This window comes from Eulemur rufifrons, chromosome 2 (assembly GCF_041146395.1).
Source record: "Eulemur rufifrons isolate Redbay chromosome 2, OSU_ERuf_1, whole genome shotgun sequence".
Lineage (NCBI taxonomy): Eukaryota > Metazoa > Chordata > Mammalia > Primates > Lemuridae > Eulemur > Eulemur rufifrons.
In genome coordinates, this window is record NC_090984.1 from 36,019,118 (window position 1) to 36,041,333 (window position 22,216).

The 22,216-nt window shown below is 47.3% G+C and overlaps 1 protein-coding gene across 1 annotated transcript in view; it reads right to left on the bottom strand.

Moving 5' to 3' along the window:
- The window catches only part of LIPC (lipase C, hepatic type), a 134,594-nt gene that overhangs the window by 18,190 nt on the left and 94,188 nt on the right, over positions 1-22,216 (bottom strand). The window contains exons 2-5 of the mRNA XM_069483444.1: positions 7,323-7,507; positions 3,909-4,091; positions 3,215-3,332; positions 914-1,147 (exon numbers count right to left, since the gene is read on the bottom strand). Coding sequence (XP_069339545.1) covers positions 914-1,147; positions 3,215-3,332; positions 3,909-4,091; positions 7,323-7,507 — 720 coding nt within the window. The remainder of the gene's footprint in view (positions 1-913; positions 1,148-3,214; positions 3,333-3,908; positions 4,092-7,322; positions 7,508-22,216) is intronic.

Consider the following 22,216-nt stretch of genomic DNA (forward strand, 5'->3'; position numbering starts at 1 on the left):
TGTGAGGGACAATAAGGGCGAGTTCCCAGAAGGCTCTCTCAGGCGTGGGCGGCGGACGCCTGGGAGTCCAGCCAAGAGGAGAAGCTGTGGAGTGTGAAGGTCATTCTGATACTGGCGAGGTGGGTGGTGATGTAACCACAAGAGCTGTCCTCAGTCCCAGCTCAGTGCCTGGGCGACCGGGGCGAGACGGTGGCATGCGGGGTCTCGGGTCTCCCGTTGGCTTAGGGTAACTGGCACGTTTTAATCAGGATGATGTTTTATAATCACAAGGAATCTGGAATGCCCGTGGAATGTGTGGTTTCTGCTGACATTTTTGTTCTTTTATCCTGCCCGTCTTATCAATGTGCATGTGAATGTTTCGGTTTTAGGATTTGAGAAAGAAGTGGAATCACAACCCAGACAACGCCACATTCAGTCTCTGCCCTGAGGTAAAGGGTGTCACAAGGACGCATCTGCAGCTGAATTTCCTGCTGGAAGAACCGCAGTCCTGTCCTCAGGAGCAGCTGATTGAACCTCGTGGGGGAGGGGCGTGGAGAGTGAGATCAAGAGTCAAGAGGCGCGACCTATCGTGTGGCTCAGAGGAAGCCCCTTGAGTGAGGAAACTTCTGGAAGAGGAGTAACCACGGGGGTCAGGACTCAACTTTCAGAAGGGCTTGTTCCCCGGAGAGGCTGTGCCTGGGCACGCTGGCGGGCATGAGGGGTGGGGACTCTTGTTGGTGACCTCCACGCAGCCTCAGGGCTTGGCCTGTCAAGGGAGTGGCCTGCTGGGGGCCCCCACGCTCACCCTCCCAGACACCCTGGCCCTACCCTTGCCGAACTCTTCCCTAAGTCCCACAGCGGTGGTGGATTCCACCGATGCCAGGGGCCCCGTGGAGTGTAGGCTGGTGCGCTCGGCCTGTGACCTCTTTCTCACCATGTAAGCCGTGCTCTGCGATGTGTTTGTAGAGCTCTAGGAAGTGGCAGCCGGGCTGGAAGGAGCCCCCGTTGGGGTAGAAGTCGTAGTGCCCGATGGGCTGTTTGATGCCCACGCTCAGGCCCATGTGCTCCCTGGTGAAAGTGTGGATGGCGTCCACGAAACTGGCGTCATCTGGAGAAAGACGGTCACTGGGGGAAGTTCTCTCAAACAAAGGGCCCGCAGCATCCAGTCCTGGTGGGAAAGCAAGGGTGAGGGTCAGGTGGGAGCAAGGAGAGGGGAGGGGAAAGGTGCTTTTTAGCTGTTTGATATGATTACACATTAATGAGCTAGCAGGAAGAAGAAAAACCTAGGGCATAATCTTTCTCCAGAAAATCTTGCCATAACCTTTTCTCAGTAAAACTGCAGTTATTCATGGTGCTGAAAATTAGACACAGGTTAGGTATTATCTGGGGCGGGGGAGAGGTCTGCAGAAACTATCCAGTGGTAGAAATAAGGTTATGGGGGAACACTTCATTTATTTAAGCAAATCAATTTTAAGTACCTCTCAAGCTACTTTCAAGAACACCTGTTTACATGCAAAAAAGCCCATGTGCTCATTGTAAGTAGTTCTAACCTACCCATCAAAGAAAGAATTTGCTTGCATGTTGTCAACAATTTCCCTTAACAAGCCGACTTTTCTCCTACCCTAATGTCATTGCATTGGAATGTCCACAACAGCCTTGGGACATCACTGTTCTGGGAGAAAATGTTGTGAGCAAACAGGGCTGCTCAAAGCTCTGGTCCTCCTGTGACAGATGAGACCAAGTGGCAGCTCCTGGCTGACTGTAGTTGGGGAGTATTTATGCACTCAGGTTGTCCCTGTCTTTCTTCCTTACCCTTCTCTGGGGTCCCTCAGGCGTCCCACCTCAGCCCTGGCTTCCTACCCTGCTGCAAATGAAAGATGTCCTGGTGTGATTTATATTCCTGTCTTCATCAGGCTGACAGCAAGGTGAAGACAGGGCAGTGAGCCCTCCTGCTGCCTCTGAGGTGGGTGGGCCCAGCTAATAAAGAAGCCTGGTGTGACCACAGCACAAGCCAGGTTGGGGGCTCCAGTGTGAGGCTGCTCAGCGCTCTGGCCCTGCTGCCTCTAGCGGGAGGTCTGCTCACCCCCGGGCTACTGAGGGCTGAATCAGTGGGGGACCAGGGGAAATGAGTTCTTATAATGGCAAATTTATTCCGTTTGAATGTCTGCCATTATCCCCATTCTTTTTCATGTTAATCTTTTTATAAAGGAATGGTAATAATGGATTATTTTTCAAATGTTCTTACTTGATAAAATGTAAAATGACAACTCTGTTATTCATCTCAAATGTTCTTTGTTTTAGCCCCTGAGTAGTGTTTCAGCCTTTGAGGTGGTGAAGGATGAGTAGAAGCTTGGTGGGGAGGCTAGGACGGGGGAGTGAGTGGTGGGCAACGGAATGGTCCGTGCCAAGGCCCCGGAGCACAAGAGGTGTGGTGTGTCCCTAAAGTGGAGAAAAATCTAGTGTCATTGAAGCCTAAAGCTACCGGAAGGGATGGGCAGAGGGGAAGCTGGGGAGCTGTGGGGACACTATGCTGAGAAGGGCCTTGACTGCCTCCTGGGTGTGTCCCTGTATGTACCAGGGGGCCTCAGAGACCCCAACTGGGGAAACTCTGGCCAGCTGTGTGCTCTTCAGATCCTGATTCTGGGGCAGTGTGTGTGTCAGGGGGTTGGTGTCAGGAGTACGTGGGAGGAAAGGCCTTCTCGCACGTGTCCAGCTCTTCCTGGGTATCCGGGGCCGTTTCTGAGTGAGCGTGGAGTTTGCGGTGAGGTTTTTGGTGCAGAGCTCCCTCCTTCAACCCAATGGGTCACAGAGTAAAACCCGAGTGTTTTACAAACATGGAAACGGAGACACTAACGCGGCTGATGTGTTATAGCAAATTACAGCTGTGATTTTCTCTCTGCCTGCCTCGCCCACATTAGGCTTTGTAAACTATAGGTTAAAACATAAGACTCTCTCGGTACAAAAGTGTACAGAAAGTCCCCTTTTTCGTCCTATTTGGTACAGCTACGAGAGGCATTTGTTCAAGTAAAGGCAATAGGAGTTGAAGCTGTAATTTCTCGGAACAGAAATCCATGATGTCGGTCACGTTTGAGAGTGTTACGAGTTCTGTGGACTCCAACACATCACCAAAAAAAGTCGGGGCGTTTTTGAGATGAGACTGTTGGAAAAGCAGCTCCTTGCTCAACACCCCCGTGTAGTTGTGGAGATTAGCTTGTTAGTTATCAGGCATGGGTACCTGTAATTCTCCCAATCTTGTGCTTTTGGCCGATGTAATTGCCAGCGAATCCCGAGACGTGTGCACCCAGGCTGTACCCGATGAGGTGAACGTTGCTTGGAGAGAATTGAACAGATTCCTGCAAGACAGCAGCGGGAGGGTTGCGGGGGAGAAGAGCGGCCTGGAGGAAAGCCTTCTGTGGGTGCAGTGTGTTCTGGTGCCCACCCCGTGCTCTGCGCCTGTTCGCAAATGAGGTGCTTTATTTGTACTCCAGACCGAAACTGGTTTCTCACCTGGCTGATGCTGTCCTGTCGGAGGGCCTGGCCCTGTTTTTAGGCTCAGGTACCTGGGACCCTGCCCGGAGGCTGCTACCTCCTGCCTGCCTGTCTTTCCCTGATACAAAGGCCCTATGGAAGTGATCCTGGTCATCTGTGTTGGGGGCTGATGGTTTGCAGGGTGTGTTTGGATCCCTTGGCATGTCCAACGGGGTGAGTATAAGAGGAATAGAGGATGAGGAGTGGGGGGAGAAGACAAAATAGGGGTTCAAGGGAGGCATCTGCGAAAGCCCTGGGGTCTGGTCTCAGATCCATGCCTTCGTGTTCCTGCGAGCTTAGCATTAGCAGCTCTTCTGTCTGGGTTGCTGTTGGAGATCAGCTTAATTTGGTCACTCTTAAAGGGAGGGAGAGGAGGGCAGAGGAGGATGGGCAGGTCTTACCTCCAGCCACTGAAGAAGAGCCGCGACTTCCTGGCCCGCGAGGCGGGCGTTGCCCACAGCGATGGTGTAGTGTTGGTGGGCCAGGGTGACCCAGTCCGCCAGCCCCACGTTCACTGGCTGGGCTGGCCGAGACTTCAGCGCGGCCACCAGCTGCCAGATCCAGTTTTCCAGCTTGCCGTCCACCTGAGGAGGGCATGGCAGGAGGCTCCACTAGTTTCCTTTCCCCCCGCTCCCCCTCTTCCTTCTCCAACTCTTGCATAATGCTGGACCCTTCTCCCCAAGAGAAAGGGCTTACCATGGGGTTGCTCAGCCTTGGCACTGTTGACATTTTGGGCCACATAACTCTTTGCCGTGGGGGGCTGTCCTGTGCGTTGTGTAATGTTTGCTGGCGTCCCTGGCTCCACCAACTGGATGCCAGCAGCATTACATGGCACCCCAGGTTTTGAAAACCTAAAATGTCTCCAGACTTTGCTAAATGTTCCCCACCTGAGAACAATGCTGCAGTCTGTGTAAATCAGGTCCTGAAAGCTGACCTGTCCTTTGAGGGCCAGCTCCATGCCACGTCCTCTGCAAAGCTGCTCTACCACATCTCTGAATCCCACCCCGCTGGCAGTGTCCTGCTGGCTTTGGCAGGACTAGCTCCGTGAACCTGAACATTAGGCTCATAGGAGCTAAAGAAATGTTCATGGAGAATTGTTCTGTGTATGTGCCTGGTTTGAGAACCAAGTCGCAGGGCACTCCTAATGGGTTCACAGACCAAAGATATCTGTGCTATGTCTTTAAGACTCGGTAGGTATTCAGTAAGAAGGGTGGGCAGGTGCATGTTGAGGTCCGGGCTGTTCTGGGCAGAAGGAGCAGCAGGTGCAGAGGCACAGAACGGTGAAAGGGCAGCGTGGTGTGTCTGGGGAGGGGAGGAAAGCTGGTTGGGTTGCAGGCTAGACTACAGGAGGTGAAGCTGGGGGCTCCACTGAGGGCCTGGCATGCATTCCAGGGTAGGATGCATTCATTTATAATAATAAATGCTCATCAAGTGCCTTCTGCGTGCATGTACCCTCTTGAGTTCAAATCCAGGCTTTCTCAGTTACTAGCTGAGTGACTCAGGCAACTTATTTAAGTACTCTGTCCCTCAGTTTCCTCATCTGGAAAATGGGGATAATAATGTTTTCCTTCTAGGATTATTGTGAAGATGAAATAAGTTAACAGATATAAGGAACTTAGAACAGTGCCTGGAACATAGTGAGGACAGTAGATGTTAGTTACTGCAGTTGTTGTTATTACTACTCGCAGTAGACATGTTCTGGGCTGGACAGAATTTTGATAATGAAGAATGCATTTTGGTAGAGGGATCCTGGTAAGAGGACCCTGTGATCTTCATGTTGTATTTGTAAACAAGAACCATTCATTTGATCATTAATTCAGTTAACATTTTGGAGCACCTAAGGTAGTGATACTGTCCCACAGTGGTCAATTAGGTGTAGGACAGAATCCTGTCCAGTAAGGACCTTCCAGTCCAGCGGAGCAGAGAAACTTGGGCCACTATAAAGCTGAGCAGCAGAGCAGCACTGGAGAGTGCCCAGGGTGGCATGGGAGCTCCCGGGGATACCTAATGAGCCCCGGGGGGGGTGCTGGGATGGAGGCAGAGGAGGCCTGCAGGGGGGCCTGTGTGGGACTGTGTCCTGCAAGAGCAGTGGGACTTAATCAGCAGAAGCGGGGGAGAAAGGACACTGCAGGCAGAGGGTATAGCCTGAGCCAAGGCCAAGAGGAGAGAAAGCGTGTAGTGTTGGAAGGAGCTACAGGAGTTGGGTGTTGCTGGAATCAGACATGGGAGGCAGGGAGAGGTGCGGGGGAGGCAGGTGGATGGATGGGCCCATTTTGCTCCCTAAGGTAGGATAGACGGGGATTTCAAGAGTACTTTCCAACTAGATGGCAGGGAAAGCTTTCTATGTCATGAAATAGACACCAAAATCTTAGGAGGCTTCCAATCGTGAACTAAAGTTCAAATCATGCGTAGGCCGGGAACCAGGGAGGCAGGATTTCCTCCTGAAGTCGTATGGTTTGACATCACTCATTGCCCACAGTCTCCTTTCTCTTTCTTACACAGTAATAGAATTTTTAGTATCACTAAAAGGGTACATTTTCTTTTCTTTCTTTCTTTCTTTTTTTTTTTTGAGATAGAGCCTTGCTCTGTTGCCTGGGCTAGAGTGCAGTGGTGTCATCACAGCTCACTGCAACCTCCAACTCCTGGGCTCAAGCCATCCTCCTGCCTCAGCCTCCTGAGTAGGTGGGACTGCAGACACGTGCCACCACGCCCAGCTAATTTTTCTGTTTTTTGTAGAGACAGGGTCTTGCTTGTGCTCAGACTGGTCTTGAAATCCTGGCCTCCAGCGATCCTCCTGCGTCAGCCTCCCAAAGTGCTAGGATTACAGGCATGAGCCACTGCACCCAGCCTACATTTTTTCTTTTCTTTTCTTTTCTTTTCTTTTCTTTCTTTCTTTCTTTATTTATTTATTTTGTCTCTTATTTTTTCTTTCCTCATTCCTCTGTAGATCCAAGGATACATTTTCTTTAAGAGGCTACACTTCTCAGCCACTTTTCCACCTAGCTATGGTCAATGGATGTAATTGGAAGCATTTCAGAGATGCTCTGGGAGGCCTAAGAAAACACTCTTTTATACCAAATGATATTGAATTATATACTTTAAATGGATAAATTGTATGCTATGTGAATTATATCTCAATAAAGCTGTTTTATTTAAAAAAAAAAAAAAACACCCTTGCTTTTTAGCCCTTTTGTGTACATCCTTTACTACATTGTGCTACCTGGAATAAAAATATGATGGCCAGTGCTCTCACTGCCATCTGGGACTATGAAGATAAGGGTCACACTCTAAGCTGGCAGGGCAGTGGGCTGGAAAGAGCTGGGGCCTTGAGGAGTTCATTGACCAAAGCTGACTAGCCAGTTTTAGACTATTGTGTGAAATGAAAAAAAACACTTCTGTTTTATCTGAACCACTGCTAATTTGGGTCTCTGTTATTTGCAGCTGAACTTAAAGCTTACTGATATAACCTTTCACTGGGAGTCCATCTCTCTGGGTTTCCACTTCCTCCTGTGAAACGTGCAGATGCAGGGTAGGATGCTTCCTCCTGCACAGACTGTAATCCCTAATGAGCTATGTGACCTCTTGGAGCCACATTTTATCAGAAACCTGGAGGTAATTATATTTTCCTACCCTGCTTACTCATGGAATTGAGATAATCAATGAGATAAAGTGTAGGGAAGCACTTGGAAAATTAGTATGTGCTTTACAAACATGCATGAAGTTGTTATCACCAGCTCTCTTTTTATTAAGATTGAATGCACTAGGAAGAAAAAATGTGAAAGCAGAGAGAAAAAAGGCATGTCAACATTTCCTACCGACCACCCGTGGATTATCATCACCAAAGGCTGGGAGGTGTTGAAACCACACTCCTGTAATGTGTCTGGGTGGTTGAGCTGAATCTGACAGCCCTTGCTGGTTTTATTTTCGAAGAGCAGGAATCTGGTCTTCGTCTCCTGCAACGTTTTCTTTGTTTCAATAACTTGAGATCTTCCAGATGGCTCTGGAATATAAGATTGGGAATGGCGTTTAGCTTGGCATCTGTTCCACCTCAGCCAGCTCTGGGTCCACCAAAAGGCTGCTTCTAAGAACACAAACCAGAGAGGTTACTGTGAGGTGTTAGAGATGAGAATGAGCCACCACTCTGGGGAACCCAAAAGAGCATTTCCAGTGGAATGGCCAGATGAGGGAGGGTGACCTAGCGGGACCCAACATAGAGGTCCAGGGGGCCAGATCTTCCATCCTTTCATCCTGCTATCCCTGTGACCAGCCAGCCAGACACTAGAGTAACTCTAAGGCATGAGGAATGTAAGCAAGGCAATTTTGGAGGCTCAGAGAGGGCAAATACTCATCCCAAACCGCTCTATCAACAAGTGATAGAGTCAGGGTTGGAACCCAGGTCTCACTGTCTCCAGTTCCCACCCCTACATCCCTATCTAGGGAGACAGGGAGTAGACCATCATCATTAGTGATGCCATGTGGCTCAACTTGTTCCTACTTGCAGACGTATTGTATCACATGTGCTTTGCATGGACAAGGCAGGGGTTGAGGGTGGGCTTGGTGGGGGGGGGGTCACAGGGAGTGATAGATTCTGCTTGATGGAGGGGGTGACATTGGTTGGGGGTGCTTCTCAGGGAATGTGATGTCTGCCAACTCTGGTCTTAAAGGACAATGGAGCCGTGTGTGTGTGTATGGTGGGCGTGAGCAGAGTAAGGCTCTGAACTGAGCAAACATGAGTGGAGGCTCAGAGGCATGAAACCTGTGGCCATAGAGGCAGGAGATAGGACAGGGCAGGCTAGAGCAGGGAGGGCCCTGAGTGCTGAGGAGTCTGGGCTTTCTGCTTTAGATGACAGGCTGCTGCTAAGAGTTTTTCAGCAGAAGAGGACAGATGAATACCCATTCGGAGTCTATCAAAGACTGTGGTGGGTGGGAGAGGGAGAGAAAAATTGTTTTCAAGATTTCATCTTCTGTTGTTTTGCTGAAGGGCCTTAGAGCCTCTCTTTTGGGGGTGGGGCTCCCCCACACCTGACTCTGGACTGGGAGTGGGGTGTCATCCGTCTCCGAAGGCAGCCCAACAGCTGTCAGGGCCAGGACTAGAGAGAGACACCTCTGCTCAGAGGCTGAGGGAAGCCCGAGGTGGCACCGTGTTTCCATGGGTTGGCAAGTCAAGATGGGTGACATCTTTCCTGCCAAGATTAAGGATCAGGCCAAGGGCTGGGGCAGGAAGCTCTCATCCGCCTTCTGGCTCAGGGGCAGACACAAGACCATGTGGGCATTTTTGGTCAGTGAACTCAATTCAGCCCAATTAAGGACCCTGACCATTCTTTCTGTCATAAAATCATTCAGGCTTCTCAAATAATAAGTCTTGGGCTTTTGGTTTCAGGGGACAGCAGGACTGAGAGATGATGAACCTACAAAGTGCAAGGGGAGGTATTAATGAAACCAATTTTCCTACCCAAAGGTTATTAATTCAAAAGGTTATTAATTCCCAGAAAAGGGCAATGATTTTTCACTATGATGACAGAATGAAATGCATCATATTTTATTAAAGGAGATGTGAACGAGAATCTGAATAACTTTTCTGAGATAATGAAGAAAATTTTGCTGCCTCATTTGGCTTTCCTGAGCTTGCAGATTGACCGAGCTCGTCCTCCTGTGAGCCTGCTCCCAGCCCAGGCTCCCCGAGTCACTGGACGCACTGCCTTCCTGGCCATCTAAGTCAGAAGCTGTGGTGTCACCTTGCACGCATATGCCAGCCTCTCCAGCAGTCCAAAGCCTCGGGGTTCCCGAACATCCCTAGAGTCTCATGCCCCGGTTCCTGTGCTCACTGTGTCTTGTTTGGTTTATTGCAACGGCCTCCTAAGTGCTTTCTCTGCTTGGTCTCCATCCTCCTGCACACAGCTGCTCAAAGAATCTTTCTAGAACGGAAATGACTTTACCTGTTAGTGACTTTAAGCTTCTTGGTAGTGCAGCCCAGGCCACCACCTTAATGGTGATCCCACACCCCCCACTCCTCCCTCTCTTCCTCCCCCCACTACCAGTAGTTCCCCAAAGGCCCCTTCGCTCCCCTGGACCTTGCACCCTCTCTTCCCGCTCTGCTGCTACACCCATTAAAGCGGAACTGACGAATCACACCCTCCGTGAAGCCTTGTCATGTTGCCAGAGGTAATCGCTCCCTCTTGCTCTCAGCACAGCCCTGCTGTTCCTGATCCTACCGTGCTTGTCTGCAGCCGGGCAGTTTACTTGCTCAGGTGTGCGCTTCCTCCACAGGCTGTGAGCTCTGGGAGGGAGAACGGGGCACCTGGGAGGCGCTCAGTGAATGCTTAGTGAGCGATGGGGTGTCCCGCGGAGTCCAGAGCTCAGATCAAAGGCTAACATTCAACCTGTCGGCCATTTACACCTCGGACCTAATGTAGCTAATTTTCTTTTGTTCAGTGCCTGAATAGCTACACCTTTCTTCATTTCAAAACAGCTGCCTCGAATGCTAAGAGGACTGTATGAAAATAAAATGCAGATAAAAATAGTACCCATCTCATAAGGTGGTTCCGAGGGTTAAGTAAGATATTTGTAAGGAGCTCAGAATGACGCCTAGCATGTAATTAACACCTATGAAAGGGTGTGTTGTTAAAATAAGTACCAACTGGAGCATCAGGCATCTTGCATTTTTGATCTGTGAAATCCTTTCTTTCTGTGGAAATTTACCCCAGTTGCCCTCTCAGGACCAATTCTGTCTTGTGTATATTTACTCTGGATTTAGCTGTGAGATAAGCTCCGGTGCAGTTCAGGAGCGGCCACGGAAAAGAGCTGTCAGCTGGAAAGGCCTCCAGACTGCTGAGCTGGGCTCTCCCTTCTCTCCCTTCCTGGGGCTTTGGCCTCTGTCACATGTGCATGAGGAAGTTGTACGCACTGTATGCAGGTATGTGCTCGCTCATTCATTCATTCACTTCCTGGACACTCACTCATTAAGCACGGATTATGCCCCATTCATTCACTTCCTGGACACTCACTCATTAAGCACGGATTATGCCCCAGGCCCTGGCTACGTACTAGTTGGTGGCAAACAGGACATGGCCTCTGTCTTTCAGCTATTGAGAGTGTCGCTGCCCGCTGCAGGGGAGGAGTGCCCTGGGGAGGGACTCTGGGGAGGGACCAAGAGAAGATGAGGCATCAGCTGAGTCTAGAAGGACGAAAGATCCTTGGGAACGCATGTCTATGAGAGATTGTTGAAGAAAGTGGGGCTTTGGTACCTACAAAAATAAGATTTAGGGGAGGACATGGAAGTTGAAGAGCTGTTGTGGAGAAGAGGGACTAGAAATATTTTGTGCAACTTCTGGAGTTAGAGTCAATGGGTGGACACGACATGGAAGGAAATTTTTGACTCCAAGTAGTTCACAAAAATGTGTAGCTGAAGAAATTGAGACAGAAAAAATAAGGGCAGTAAAACAACAAAGATAGAAATGTTAGTATTAACACCCTAAAATGCACACTATGTGATGCTATAGATAACTATAAAGTAGAATCATTAGTTCCATAGGTATGATCCTACTTACATCTCTTGATATATGCATATGTACATTTATATATATATATATATATCATCAGCTATAAGGCTGCTGAAGATGGGTCACAGATCTTGTTCTGAGTGTCCTATGAGCCACATCAAAGAGAAAAACAGGAGCAGTTATAGGATTCATGGTGTCCAGGTTCTCACCCTTTCCTAGGATAGGGAAACACAAGATAGTTTCCCTATCCATTGCTATAAAAAGTAGTCACTGGCCGGGGCGCAGTGGCTCATGCCTCTAATCCTAGTACTTTGGGAGGCCAAGGCGGGAGGATCACTTAAGGCCAGGAGTTCAAGACCAGCCTGGGCAACATAGTGAAACTCTTTCTCTACAAAAAAATAAGAAAAATCAGCCAGGCGTGGTGACGTGTGCTTGTAGTCTCAGCTACTTGGGAGGCTGAGGCAGGAGGATGGCTTGAGCCCAGGAGTTTGAGGCTACGGTGAGCTATGATTGTGCCACTGCACTCCAGCCTAAGCAACAGAGCAAGACCCTGTTTCTAAAAATAAATAGATAAATAAATTACAAAGGAGTCTCTGGGTGAGGCAGGGGCTGCTGTCTGGAACACCATTCTTACAGAATATACAGCAGTGAGTTTTACGTGCTAACTCTGAGAGCTCTGCAATCCTCAATGGAAACAGCAGCCACAGCACCAAACAGCATTTAAGTCACTGTCGTCGAGCAGCAGTCCCTGTGACCGAGGGAGGCAGAGGCCTCTTCAGGTCCTTCAGGTGGGAGTAGAGTGCCAGGACCCGAGCATCTGCCCCTCCATGGGAGCAGCCTGATTGCCCCTTCCTGGCACACTCAGAACACATGGGCAACCTCAGCTGAGCACATGGCTTCAAGGACTCCCAGCTGCAGCCTCATCCACACCTTTGCTGGAATCTCTTTCCCAAGCGTGAACCCTGCGTATCGCCCGCTCTTGCTGGGCTTCTCTACCTGGGCACTACAAACTCAGCATGGCCAAACCAAATTTATTCTCCTTCTTCCTCCCAACCCTTCTTCCTTTCTCTGTACATTTCCTAAGGTGGTTCATAGCCCCATCACTCATCCATGCTGTTGCTCGAGCTCAAAAGCTTAGAGCTTATGCCCTCCCAGCCTCAGAATTATCCTCTCTGCCTCGGCCACTGGCCTAGTCTAGAATCTCTTCCTCTTTCTTTTTTTCCCCCAAAGTGTGGTACTGCAATAGATTGAACTGTTTTATATTTTATTTTTCTTTTTGTAGAATTATTACATTATTGTTTTATATGTGCAATTTGGAAAATGCTGAAATGAATAAAAAATCTTATTATTTAGGTGAAAAACATAAGTAACATCTGGAATATTTCCAATCTTTTCTTATGGAGATACTTGTTCTATAGATATTCATTTGGAGTGTCTATAACTGAGATGATATTACATGAATGGTTTTATATCTCTCTTCACCTGTCATGATAGTTTTCTTGCAGCATCAAATATTCTTCAAAAACATGCTTTTGAAAAGTGGCATAATTTATTCTATTATTGTTGGAAATTTAGATTGTTTGCAGGTTTTTTTTCTATTACAAACAATGCTCTGATGATCACCTTTACATATACATGTTTGTCTGAATCTAAGAGTATTTTCTTCATATAGATTCCTAAAAGTAGAATCATTAGTCCCTTAGGTAGGATCCTGTTTATCTGTCATTTTATATGCATATATATCCGAATTGATTTTCAGCATTTTTAAAGCTGATAAATATTGAGTGCTTTCTCTGTGCGAGGCCCTTTTCTAACAATCTTACTTGTATTGACTCGTTTAAACCTTCCAACAACTCTATGATTAGCTGTGAGGAAAAGCAATGATTCAGTTACGAGTCAAGAAATTGGTTCCATATTGTCTGAGATGGGAGTAGCAGGTTCTCCGAGCCTATTTTCTGACATTGGCATTTTTCTCATGCCTTTAGAAGATAAAGACACACTAAGGATAAGAACCTGGGGATGACACTGTGGTTTCAAAAGGGGAATGTTAACTGAGGGAAGCAGTCAAATCCTACGAGCGAATCAGTGCCTGTATCCTGGCAAAGGAGGTGATGGGCTGAGGCTTGGTGTTGCCGCCGGCATGACAGCAGGTTCCTGCAGCAGCGAAACCATCCTCAGAATCAGTCAGAAGGAGAAGCTGGGTCTAGCCATTCCACTTCTATCATTAGAGTCCTTGTAGCAGGTGTTTCTCTATTCCTAAGTCAGGGCCCAGGTTTGACAGTTCCTGTTACTTCACTGTCTTTTGGAGAAGGGCATCATCAGGTGAGTGACTGCAGTGACTAGGCTGGGCCACCTGCCACAGGGCAGAACCAAGGATTCTGCCACAGAAAACCTGGTGGGAGTCGGGATCTGTCTTCTGCCCTTGAGGCCTGGGCTGGATGCTCCTGTTCAGTTCAACGTTTGTAGAGCACTTTCCACGTATGGGCTGGTGCTGGGGACACAGGGACATGAGACAGGAGCCTCAGGTATCATTATGCCCCTCACAGAGTTGTTTGCACATCTTCACATTCATTATTTAATCTACTAATGTGTGCGCGTGCTTGTGCTTTTGCTTTGTAAACACGCACTGCTGAAAATACTCCCAGGCCTGGCAGGGATCCTCTGGAAGACCATCATTTCATAATTGCCCTGAAAAACCTCCAGGCCGTGTCCTCTGCTCAGGATGGAACAATCCTATGAGCTAAATGTCACTGCAGCTCTGTCCCTGGCTGCTGTGGTCAGGCCGATGATTTGCAGAAGGGCGGCATTGACTTCAGAATTTCTTGGACTATGTGTGCAGGATGGGAAAGTTTGTGTGGGAATTTAGCCACCACTGGCCCTTTACGGATTAATCTCCTAGCTATTGTTAAACTTTGTTAGGTGATTAACAGATTCTGCCCAAGGTTGTGGTGAGAAATGCTTCTCCCACTCCTGCCACCTTGAATTTTGCCCTGAACTGTACATCCCACCCTCCCATTCACTTACTATCTCGCAAATATGTCTCTGCCTCAATTTCTCAATCTCAACAATATAGTTACTAATCTTTACAATGTCACCCATCCTGTGACACCCTAGCATCACTTGTCTATAATATTGAACTCCAATTACCCAAGGCATAAATCCCTCCTAAGCAGTGAACGAGGTACTCTGTAAAGCTGTGGTTGCATTTCAGCTCATTAAGATATTGTTTCTGAGCGCAGCAGAAATTCCTAAATTTTTCTTGAGTGGATTTAGTTTCTAGCTGTTAAGAATAGCTCTGGGTTCTAGAGGTGCTGAAATAACTAATTACCTCTTGGAGGCCGCCATCTTCCCATTGCCTTTTGTATTCCTGTTTCACCTGTTATTTGTTGTTGTTTTTCTCTTTGTCATTTTGTTGTCAACTAAGAAAATGGATCACAAGTCTGATTTATTGTTTTCTTAGTCCATTTTGGCCTGATTTGCTAGCCACCCTGTAGCCTGAGGCTACAATTTCTTCTTTTGTGGATTCCAGGGAAGAAAGTAACTAGAGTCTGTGTTTTTTTTCTTTTTTTTTCCCAGAAAGTCTTTTTTTTCCTTCTAAACTTTTTTCTTAAACTGTACTCCGTGCAAACCTGGCTAGATTCAGAGTGATTTTTTTCTTTTGAGAAATCTGCTTATGAGAGAGTATGCCATTCAGAAAAGCTTTCCCTTTGTACTGGAATCCCCTGGGGACATGGGGCTCACTTCTCTGAAGTGGTTCCAAGGTCATGGGCACATTCCACCCTGGATAGGGTCAAGGTAGGGCCACACCCTGTGGTGGTCCGCCTGAGACTGAAGGGTTTCCTAGAACACAGGACTCGCAATGCTCAAGCATGAAAGTCCCAGGCAAACTAGGAGGAGTTGATCCCTCTAGTTCAAGTGCAACTGAGTGAACAAGTGGAGAGAGAAGATGATAGAAATTGTTCTTCTCCCTCTTGATGGTCATCCCGCATCCAATGTGCAGCACATCTTCCTGCCCTGGTCTTTGCCTGCGTGGTCGCTCAGGCCTGAGATGCTCTGTTGTCTTCCCATATTTGTCTGGTTAGTATCACTCTTTCTCTGATTCTAAACTCCACCTTCTCTTTCCTAGGGAAAGTTTCTCCAGGTTTCCTGACTTGGTCACGTCTCCCTATTATTTGTTCTCTTAGGTGCTTTCACAACTGTAATTTGATATTTGAATAGTCATTACAGAATTATCTATTTAACATCTCCCCCATCAGGTGGTGAGCGCCACGAGGCAGGACCTGGGTCTGGTTTTGCTCACACTGAAACTGTACTTAGTGAAGCCAGGGGCTGTCAAGCGTAGCAGTTAAGCACCCAGATTTGGAGCCGTGTGGCTTGGGTTTGAAGCCCATTTCCAACACTTACTACTTGTGTGACCTTGGGCAGGTTACTTAACCTCTATGTGACTCAATTTTCTTATCACATCATCTGTAAAATGGAGATGATAATAGTACCCACCTGTCTTATTTGGTTTTGTGCTGCTACAACAGAAAACCATAGGTTGGCTAATTTATAAAGAACAGAAATTTATTTCCTCACAGTTCTGGGGGCTGGTGAGTCCGAGATCAAGGGGCTAGCCTTTGTGCTGTGTCATCCCATGGTGGGAAGTGAGAGGGCAAGAGAGGGCAAGAGAGAGCAAGAGGGGACCAAACTTGTCCTTTTATAAGGAACCTCACTCCTGCAACAATGGCATTAATCTATTCATGAGGGCAGAGCCCTTGTGGCCTAATCACCTCTTAAAGGTTCCACTTCTTAACACTGTCACAGTAGCAATTAAATTTCAACATGAGTTTTGGAGGAGACAGTCAAACCATAGCACTACATTACAGAATTGTTATAAGTGGTTGGCGAGTTAATATATGTCAGATGCTATAACAGTCACAGGCATGCAGTATGTGCTATATAAATGGTCACTATTATGACAGCTATTTAAAAAAACTTCATCAGAAGGATTAAAATTATCTTGACATGAATTACAGACTGAAATTTAAAATAAAGAACTATACAACTTCTAGAAGAAAAGGAGCAAATCTTTGTGGCATTGGGGAGGGTGTAGATTTTTTTTAGGATACCAAAAAACACAGATGATGAAGGAAAAAATCTGATAATTAAATACTTTTGCTCTTGAAGAAGACATAATTTACGAATAAAAAGGCAAACAACCTAATTATAATATCAGCAAGAGATTTGAAAAGATATTCTTAAAAGAAGATATGCAAATGACACAAGAAAAGATGCTTAACATCATTAGTCATGAGGGAAATGCAAATTTTAAACCGCAATGAGATATCACCTCTCTGCTTTTAGAGTGGCTAACATTGAAAAGACTGACGAAACCAAGTGTTGAGGAGGATGTGGAACAACTAGAACTCTTCATAGATTGCTGGTGGGAATGAAAACTACTTACAGCCACTTTGGAAAACAGTTTGAAAATTTTATTTTATTTATTTTTTTGAGACAGAGTCTCTCTTTGTTGACCTGGCTAGAGTAGAGTGCAGTTGCATCATCATGGCTCACTGTAACCTCCAACTCCTGGGCTCAAGCAATCCTTCTGCCTCAGCTTCCCTAATAGCTGGGACTACAAGTGTGCACCACCATGTCTGGCTAATTTTTTCTATTTTTGGTAGAGATGGGTTCTCTTGCTCAGGCTAGTCTCGAACTCCTGAGGTCAAGCGATCCTCCTGCCTCGGCCTCCCAGAGTACTAGGCTTACAGGTGTAAACCACCACACCCAGCCTGAAATTTTCTTCTAGAGGTTAATGTACACTTACTATAGGACCCAGCATGTTCCAAGCCTAAGAGTTTACCCAAGAGAAATCAAAACATACGTCTACACAAAGATGCAAGTGTTGATAGCAGCTTTATTCATAATAGCCCCAAACTGAAAACAGCCCAATTATCTATCAACTGATAGATGGGTATACAAATTGTCATATATCCATCCAATGTAATACTACTCAGCAATAAAAAGGAACAAATTACTGATATATGCAACAACATGGATTAATATAAAATGCATTACATTAAGTGACAGAAACCAGAGTTAAAAGGTTACAAACTGTGTGATTTCAGACTTTCTGGAAAAATCAAAACAGTAGAGACCGAGAGCAGATCAGTGGTTTCCTGGGGCCAGGGGATGGGGTGCTGATTGACTAGGAAAGTGCAAAAGGGAATCTTTTGGAGGGATGGAAATATTTTATATGGTGATAATAGTTACATAATGTTCATTTAAAATTATTGTTGGAAGAATGAACTAGAGTCAAATAATAATGTAGTTTCTCCACATTGCCCAGGAGCTGGGACTGGCATTGTAGGCTGCATAGTAGGTTTTCTGTGGCAGGTACCTATGTGGGTTTAGGCTGCTCCTGGTTTGCAGATCTGAGACAACTGGCTGTTTCTGATTCCTCTGGAGGTTGGTGTCCATTGGCAGGTATAGTTTCAGCACTGACTTTGAACCAGGAGATCAGGTCAGGAGTGGACCCAGCTTTCATAGAGCTGGGTCTCAGGGAGACCTGGTTTATCTGAAAGGCCCTCCCAGGTTCCTTTGGGCCAGGGATGGCCAGGGGTTCCTGGGGAGTCTACTCTTTGGAAACCAAATTGTCCAGTGAGAGGGTTAGACATAAGATGGATTTGGAGACCACGCACTGTCATAGCACCCAAGATTTTTAGTGCCTGCTTTCTGTTCTCTTTCTATGCATTTCAAATACCTTGTATTTATTGTGGAACAATTCATTTTCCTTTTGTTATCAAGCAAGAATATAGATTACACCACCAATGTACACTTCCAGTCCTCTGGAGACAATTAGGGTTACACACCAAGTAGGTGGAATTCCAAAGAAAAGCAAAGAAACGTGACATTCAGTTGAGTACTCATGCAATACCATCTCCTTTTACAATTTGTTTGAAAATAGCTGGGTGATGTCCTGTCCGTCTCCCACCCCAACTATTATTCCCCAAGGACCACGGTCCCCTGATTGGCAGCAATGATCTAGTCTGCTTCGTTATTTTACAGATGAAGAAACCGAGACCCAGAGAGACCAATTGACATGCCCCAAACCATGCATCTAGTTCACAGCAGAAGCCAAAGCACTGGGCCCTCCTGACATTCAAGCTACCATCTTTCTACTGCCATGTGTTGGGATTCTTTCCATCGCTGTGTAAAGCCCAGAGGGCTCACATTCCATGCTTTGTAAAGGCCAATCCTTCCAAGCCCCTGGTTGGCAAAGAGGAAGCGAGTCTTGAATCAAATGCCTGGGGTATTTTCTTACCTGTGGTAAATACCCTCAGACAATCGGGGTGACCAGGGTAATAAGAACTAAAAGTCCTGGCCGGGCGCGGTGGCTCACGCCTGTAATCCTAGCACTCTGGGAGGCCGAGGTGGGCGGATCGTTTGAGCTCAAGAGTTCGAGACCAGCCTGAGCAAGAGCGAGACCCCATCTCTACTAAAAATAGAAAGAAATTATATGGACAGCTAAAAATATATATAGAAAAAAAATTAGCCGGGCATGGTGGTGCATGCCTGTAGTCCCAGCTACTCGGGAGGCTGAGACAGGAGGATCCCTTGAGCTCAGGAGTTTGAGGTTGCTGTGAGCTAGGCTGACGCCACGGCACTCACTCTAGCTTGGGCAACAGAGTGAGACTCTGTCTCAAAAAAAAAAAAAAAAAGAACTAAAAGTCCTATGAAGCCATCCCAGCTCCCCAGGAGCTGGACAATCACAGGTCCTTCAACCACTCTTGGAATGGGGCAGGGGGGTCTTGAGTGCTGTTTCGATTGGCAAATTAATTCAGCTGTGCTTGCTGTTGTTTCACAATGTTACTGTTATAATGCCGCTCTAGCTCCTGATGTTGAGCTTCATTTGACCTTATCCATTGTCCGCCATCTCAGACACAAACTACACAATTGCCAACTGAGGCTTACAGGGAACAGAAGGAGGGTAGGGGTGGAGGACATTTGCCCTAATTGTGATATCACAGCCAAGTGGTCTCGGAATACATTGAGTCCTGCCTCACCCCGGAGCCCCCACCTCATGACGTTACTGCTGGAGACAAGTACTCTGGGGGCACTGGCAGGTGAAGACAGGTACTGCTTTGGTACTGGTAGTGCTTGTGCCTGTAAGAGGAAAATGAGGGCCGCTTCCTCCTCTGTGGTCAGCTGCCAGAGGGTGAACTGGGTATCTCACTCCCAGATAAGGAGAGGAGAGAAGATTGCTGGCTCCTCTCCAACCCGGACCCACGGATGGGAGAGACCCGAGAGGCCCACCCCCTGTGCATGGCTCCGTACTGCACGTGAGACCCGTGCTGCGGAGGTACCTGGGCTCCGAGGCCAGCTTGCCTGGCGTGCACCCAGCTCTGCGTCTCACCTGCGAAATGAGACTAACAGTAGCGCCTGCCTTATAAGCTTATTATAAGTTATAGGATAAAATATGTTGTTTTAAACAACTTGAAGGAAAGATTTATGGATTTCCTCTCAGTGACCCTTAAGGACAAAACATGGTCTGTTCTTAGTCACAGATCATTTAATCAAAGGAGGGAATGCATTCAATCTGGAACATTTATATTTATTCACTGGCAAAGGGGCTGGCTCATTTGGGGTGTTCTTTGGGAGTAGGAGGGTCAAACAGTTCCACTGGGCCATATTTCAATGAAATCAGCAGACCACACTTGATAGAGTGATTGGTTTTGACTGTTACTCGTTAGCCTCAACCTAGCATCCTGGGTTCTGAGCACTGGGAAGGACCTTTGAGCACTTTCTAGACAAACCCCTTGTGTGGCGTGGCCCCTCAGTGGTGTGCCAGAGCTGGGGCACCGGCTCAGAGGAGCCAATCGTATGCGTCTCTGCCTACCTCTCCACGTTCGGTAAATTAAGGCTGGTCATTTGAAATGGCCGTTGTGGGAATATTTACACTATGGAAATCAGGAAAGGCTAAAAATCAGATTTTTAATTTGATTTAATTTTTTGGAGAGAGAGCACCAGTTGAAAAACAAACTCACCACTGAGTACGATCTTGGCCTACAAAACTTCAGTTGAGCAACAAGGAGCACATTTCTTTATTTTCTTTATAACAAATTAAATGGAGCTTTGCGTCCTCACCCTGCTGCGCGGGCAGAGTCCTGTGCGGTTCTAGTTGGAGCTCATTCACCCTGACCTTGTGCACAGGCCGTTCCTACTGGTCACTGTGTACATCAGGCCCAGCTGCCGAGATGCCCGTCGTCGGAGCCACACAGTCACTGCGGAAATTCAGCCTTCGGGGTTGTGCTCGAGGTGGGGGACGTCCCGTGAGGCTGGTAATATCATACCTCTCCTCCTCTAGGAGTAGCATAGCAGCACTGGCCGGGTCTTGCTACCCTACCCCCCCCAGTCAAGGAGGTGAGCGTCGGCTCTCTTTCTCAACTCCCCCACTAATGCCTAGGATAGCACTGTGATGAGCTCAGTCTCTCACAAAGATAGAAAAATAAGTTAGATTCGTGTGACTTCTGCTCTCAGTCCTGAAAACACCTCTAAACTTAGGAATGGTGGCGGTGAGAAGATAAACTCATAATAATATCTCAATAAATTATTTTGCTCTGCAAAGATGAGGAAGCTGAGACCCAGAGAGATGAACTCACTTGCCTAAGCTCACACTGCCAGTCAGGGGCGGCGAGGAGATTGGAACCCAGGGCTTCTGCACTTCATCCTGCCTTTCCCCCTGACGCTATACCTCGCAGTGGAGGCTCGGTGGCCTCTCTGAGACCAGCTCTGCCTCCATCCACCACTGATGGTGACACAGGTGGTCAGCATGTGCCAAGTGTTTGCCGTGTGCCAGACAGTCTGCTGAGCCTTGTATACACACTTTACCTTAGTTTGTGCTGGCTCAGGGCTGCAATGTCCCATAGGGGTGATGTTCTCTGGTCACTCATTATTCATGTATTAACTCATTCTCCTCTTCATCAACACTTCCTGAGTTCCTGTTCTGTGCCAGGCATTTTCCCATAGATAGGACTTGCCTTCAGTTTAATTGTTTCTGGAGCAAACGTCAGGTTTTTTCCTTACTCTTTTAAAAATGTATTTGCACAAAAGCCAAATAACAGTGGAAAACAAAGTTTAAGAAAATGTACTCACCATCTCATCATCCTAATGGATTGACTTTTTATTTTTTTGTGTGTTTCTATTCTGCATCCCGAAGCAAATATATGTTTCATGTAGCTATGCAGCTATAACTGTTTTTTGCTTTTTTCATTTCACTTTACATAAAAACATCTTTCCATAGTCCTACTCATCATTTTTAGAGGGTGAGTAATATTTCACTGAGGGAATGTTGGATAATGTACGCATGCCTTTCCTTATCATGGGACAAGCAATATGTTTCCAGTTTTTCACCTTTAGAAACAAAACTGCAATGAACTTCACAAAGTAAGCTTTTCCTTTTAGAGAATTATTTCCACTAGGATGAAATACCTGGTGTGGCTTACTTGGTTAGATAGCGGTCATTTTCCTGACATGGGAGTTGAAGCCAAGCCAGTCCCCCACAGGGGTCAGCCACACATATGCCTAACCCAGAGAACCCCGTGCAGACACTGAATGGTCTCATTAAAGGTGAGGATGGGCTGCTGGGGCACGAGGGGAATTGGTAGGTAAGATAAAGGGGGTGTGTGTGGCTGTCACTTTTTGCCAGGCACTTGGCACACCTCCTTTTATCCAATCCTCATAACGCCCTAGGAGGTAGATGCTATCCCAAAGGGAAACGGGGTCCCAGAGAGGCTAAGTGTCCTGACCAAGGCCACACAGGCGGCAGTTGGGCTGGGCCTCAAGCTCAGCCAGTCTGACTCTGACTTACTCCTAACCCCCCTCTCCATGGTCTCCCCATAGCTAACGATTTCAATCCACTTACCATGTGCTGGGCATTGGGCTGAATAATTTGCAGACGTCCCGTTTCATCCCCACAATGCTGGGAGATAAGTGCAGAGGTTCAGGGCCTGGGTGTGGGGGAGGGCAGAAGCAGGATTTGAACCCATGCAGCCCAGTTCCTAAGTCTGTGCTCTTTACAATACAATACCACTAGGCACTGAAGGTGGCTTCTTTGAAACCCTGGAAGTTAAAGTCGTCCCGCTGAGATAGACCCATAGACCTTCTTGGCCAGGCCTTCGGCACCATGCAGGGAGCATGCTGACCATCCGGTCGCTGAAATCAGGCTT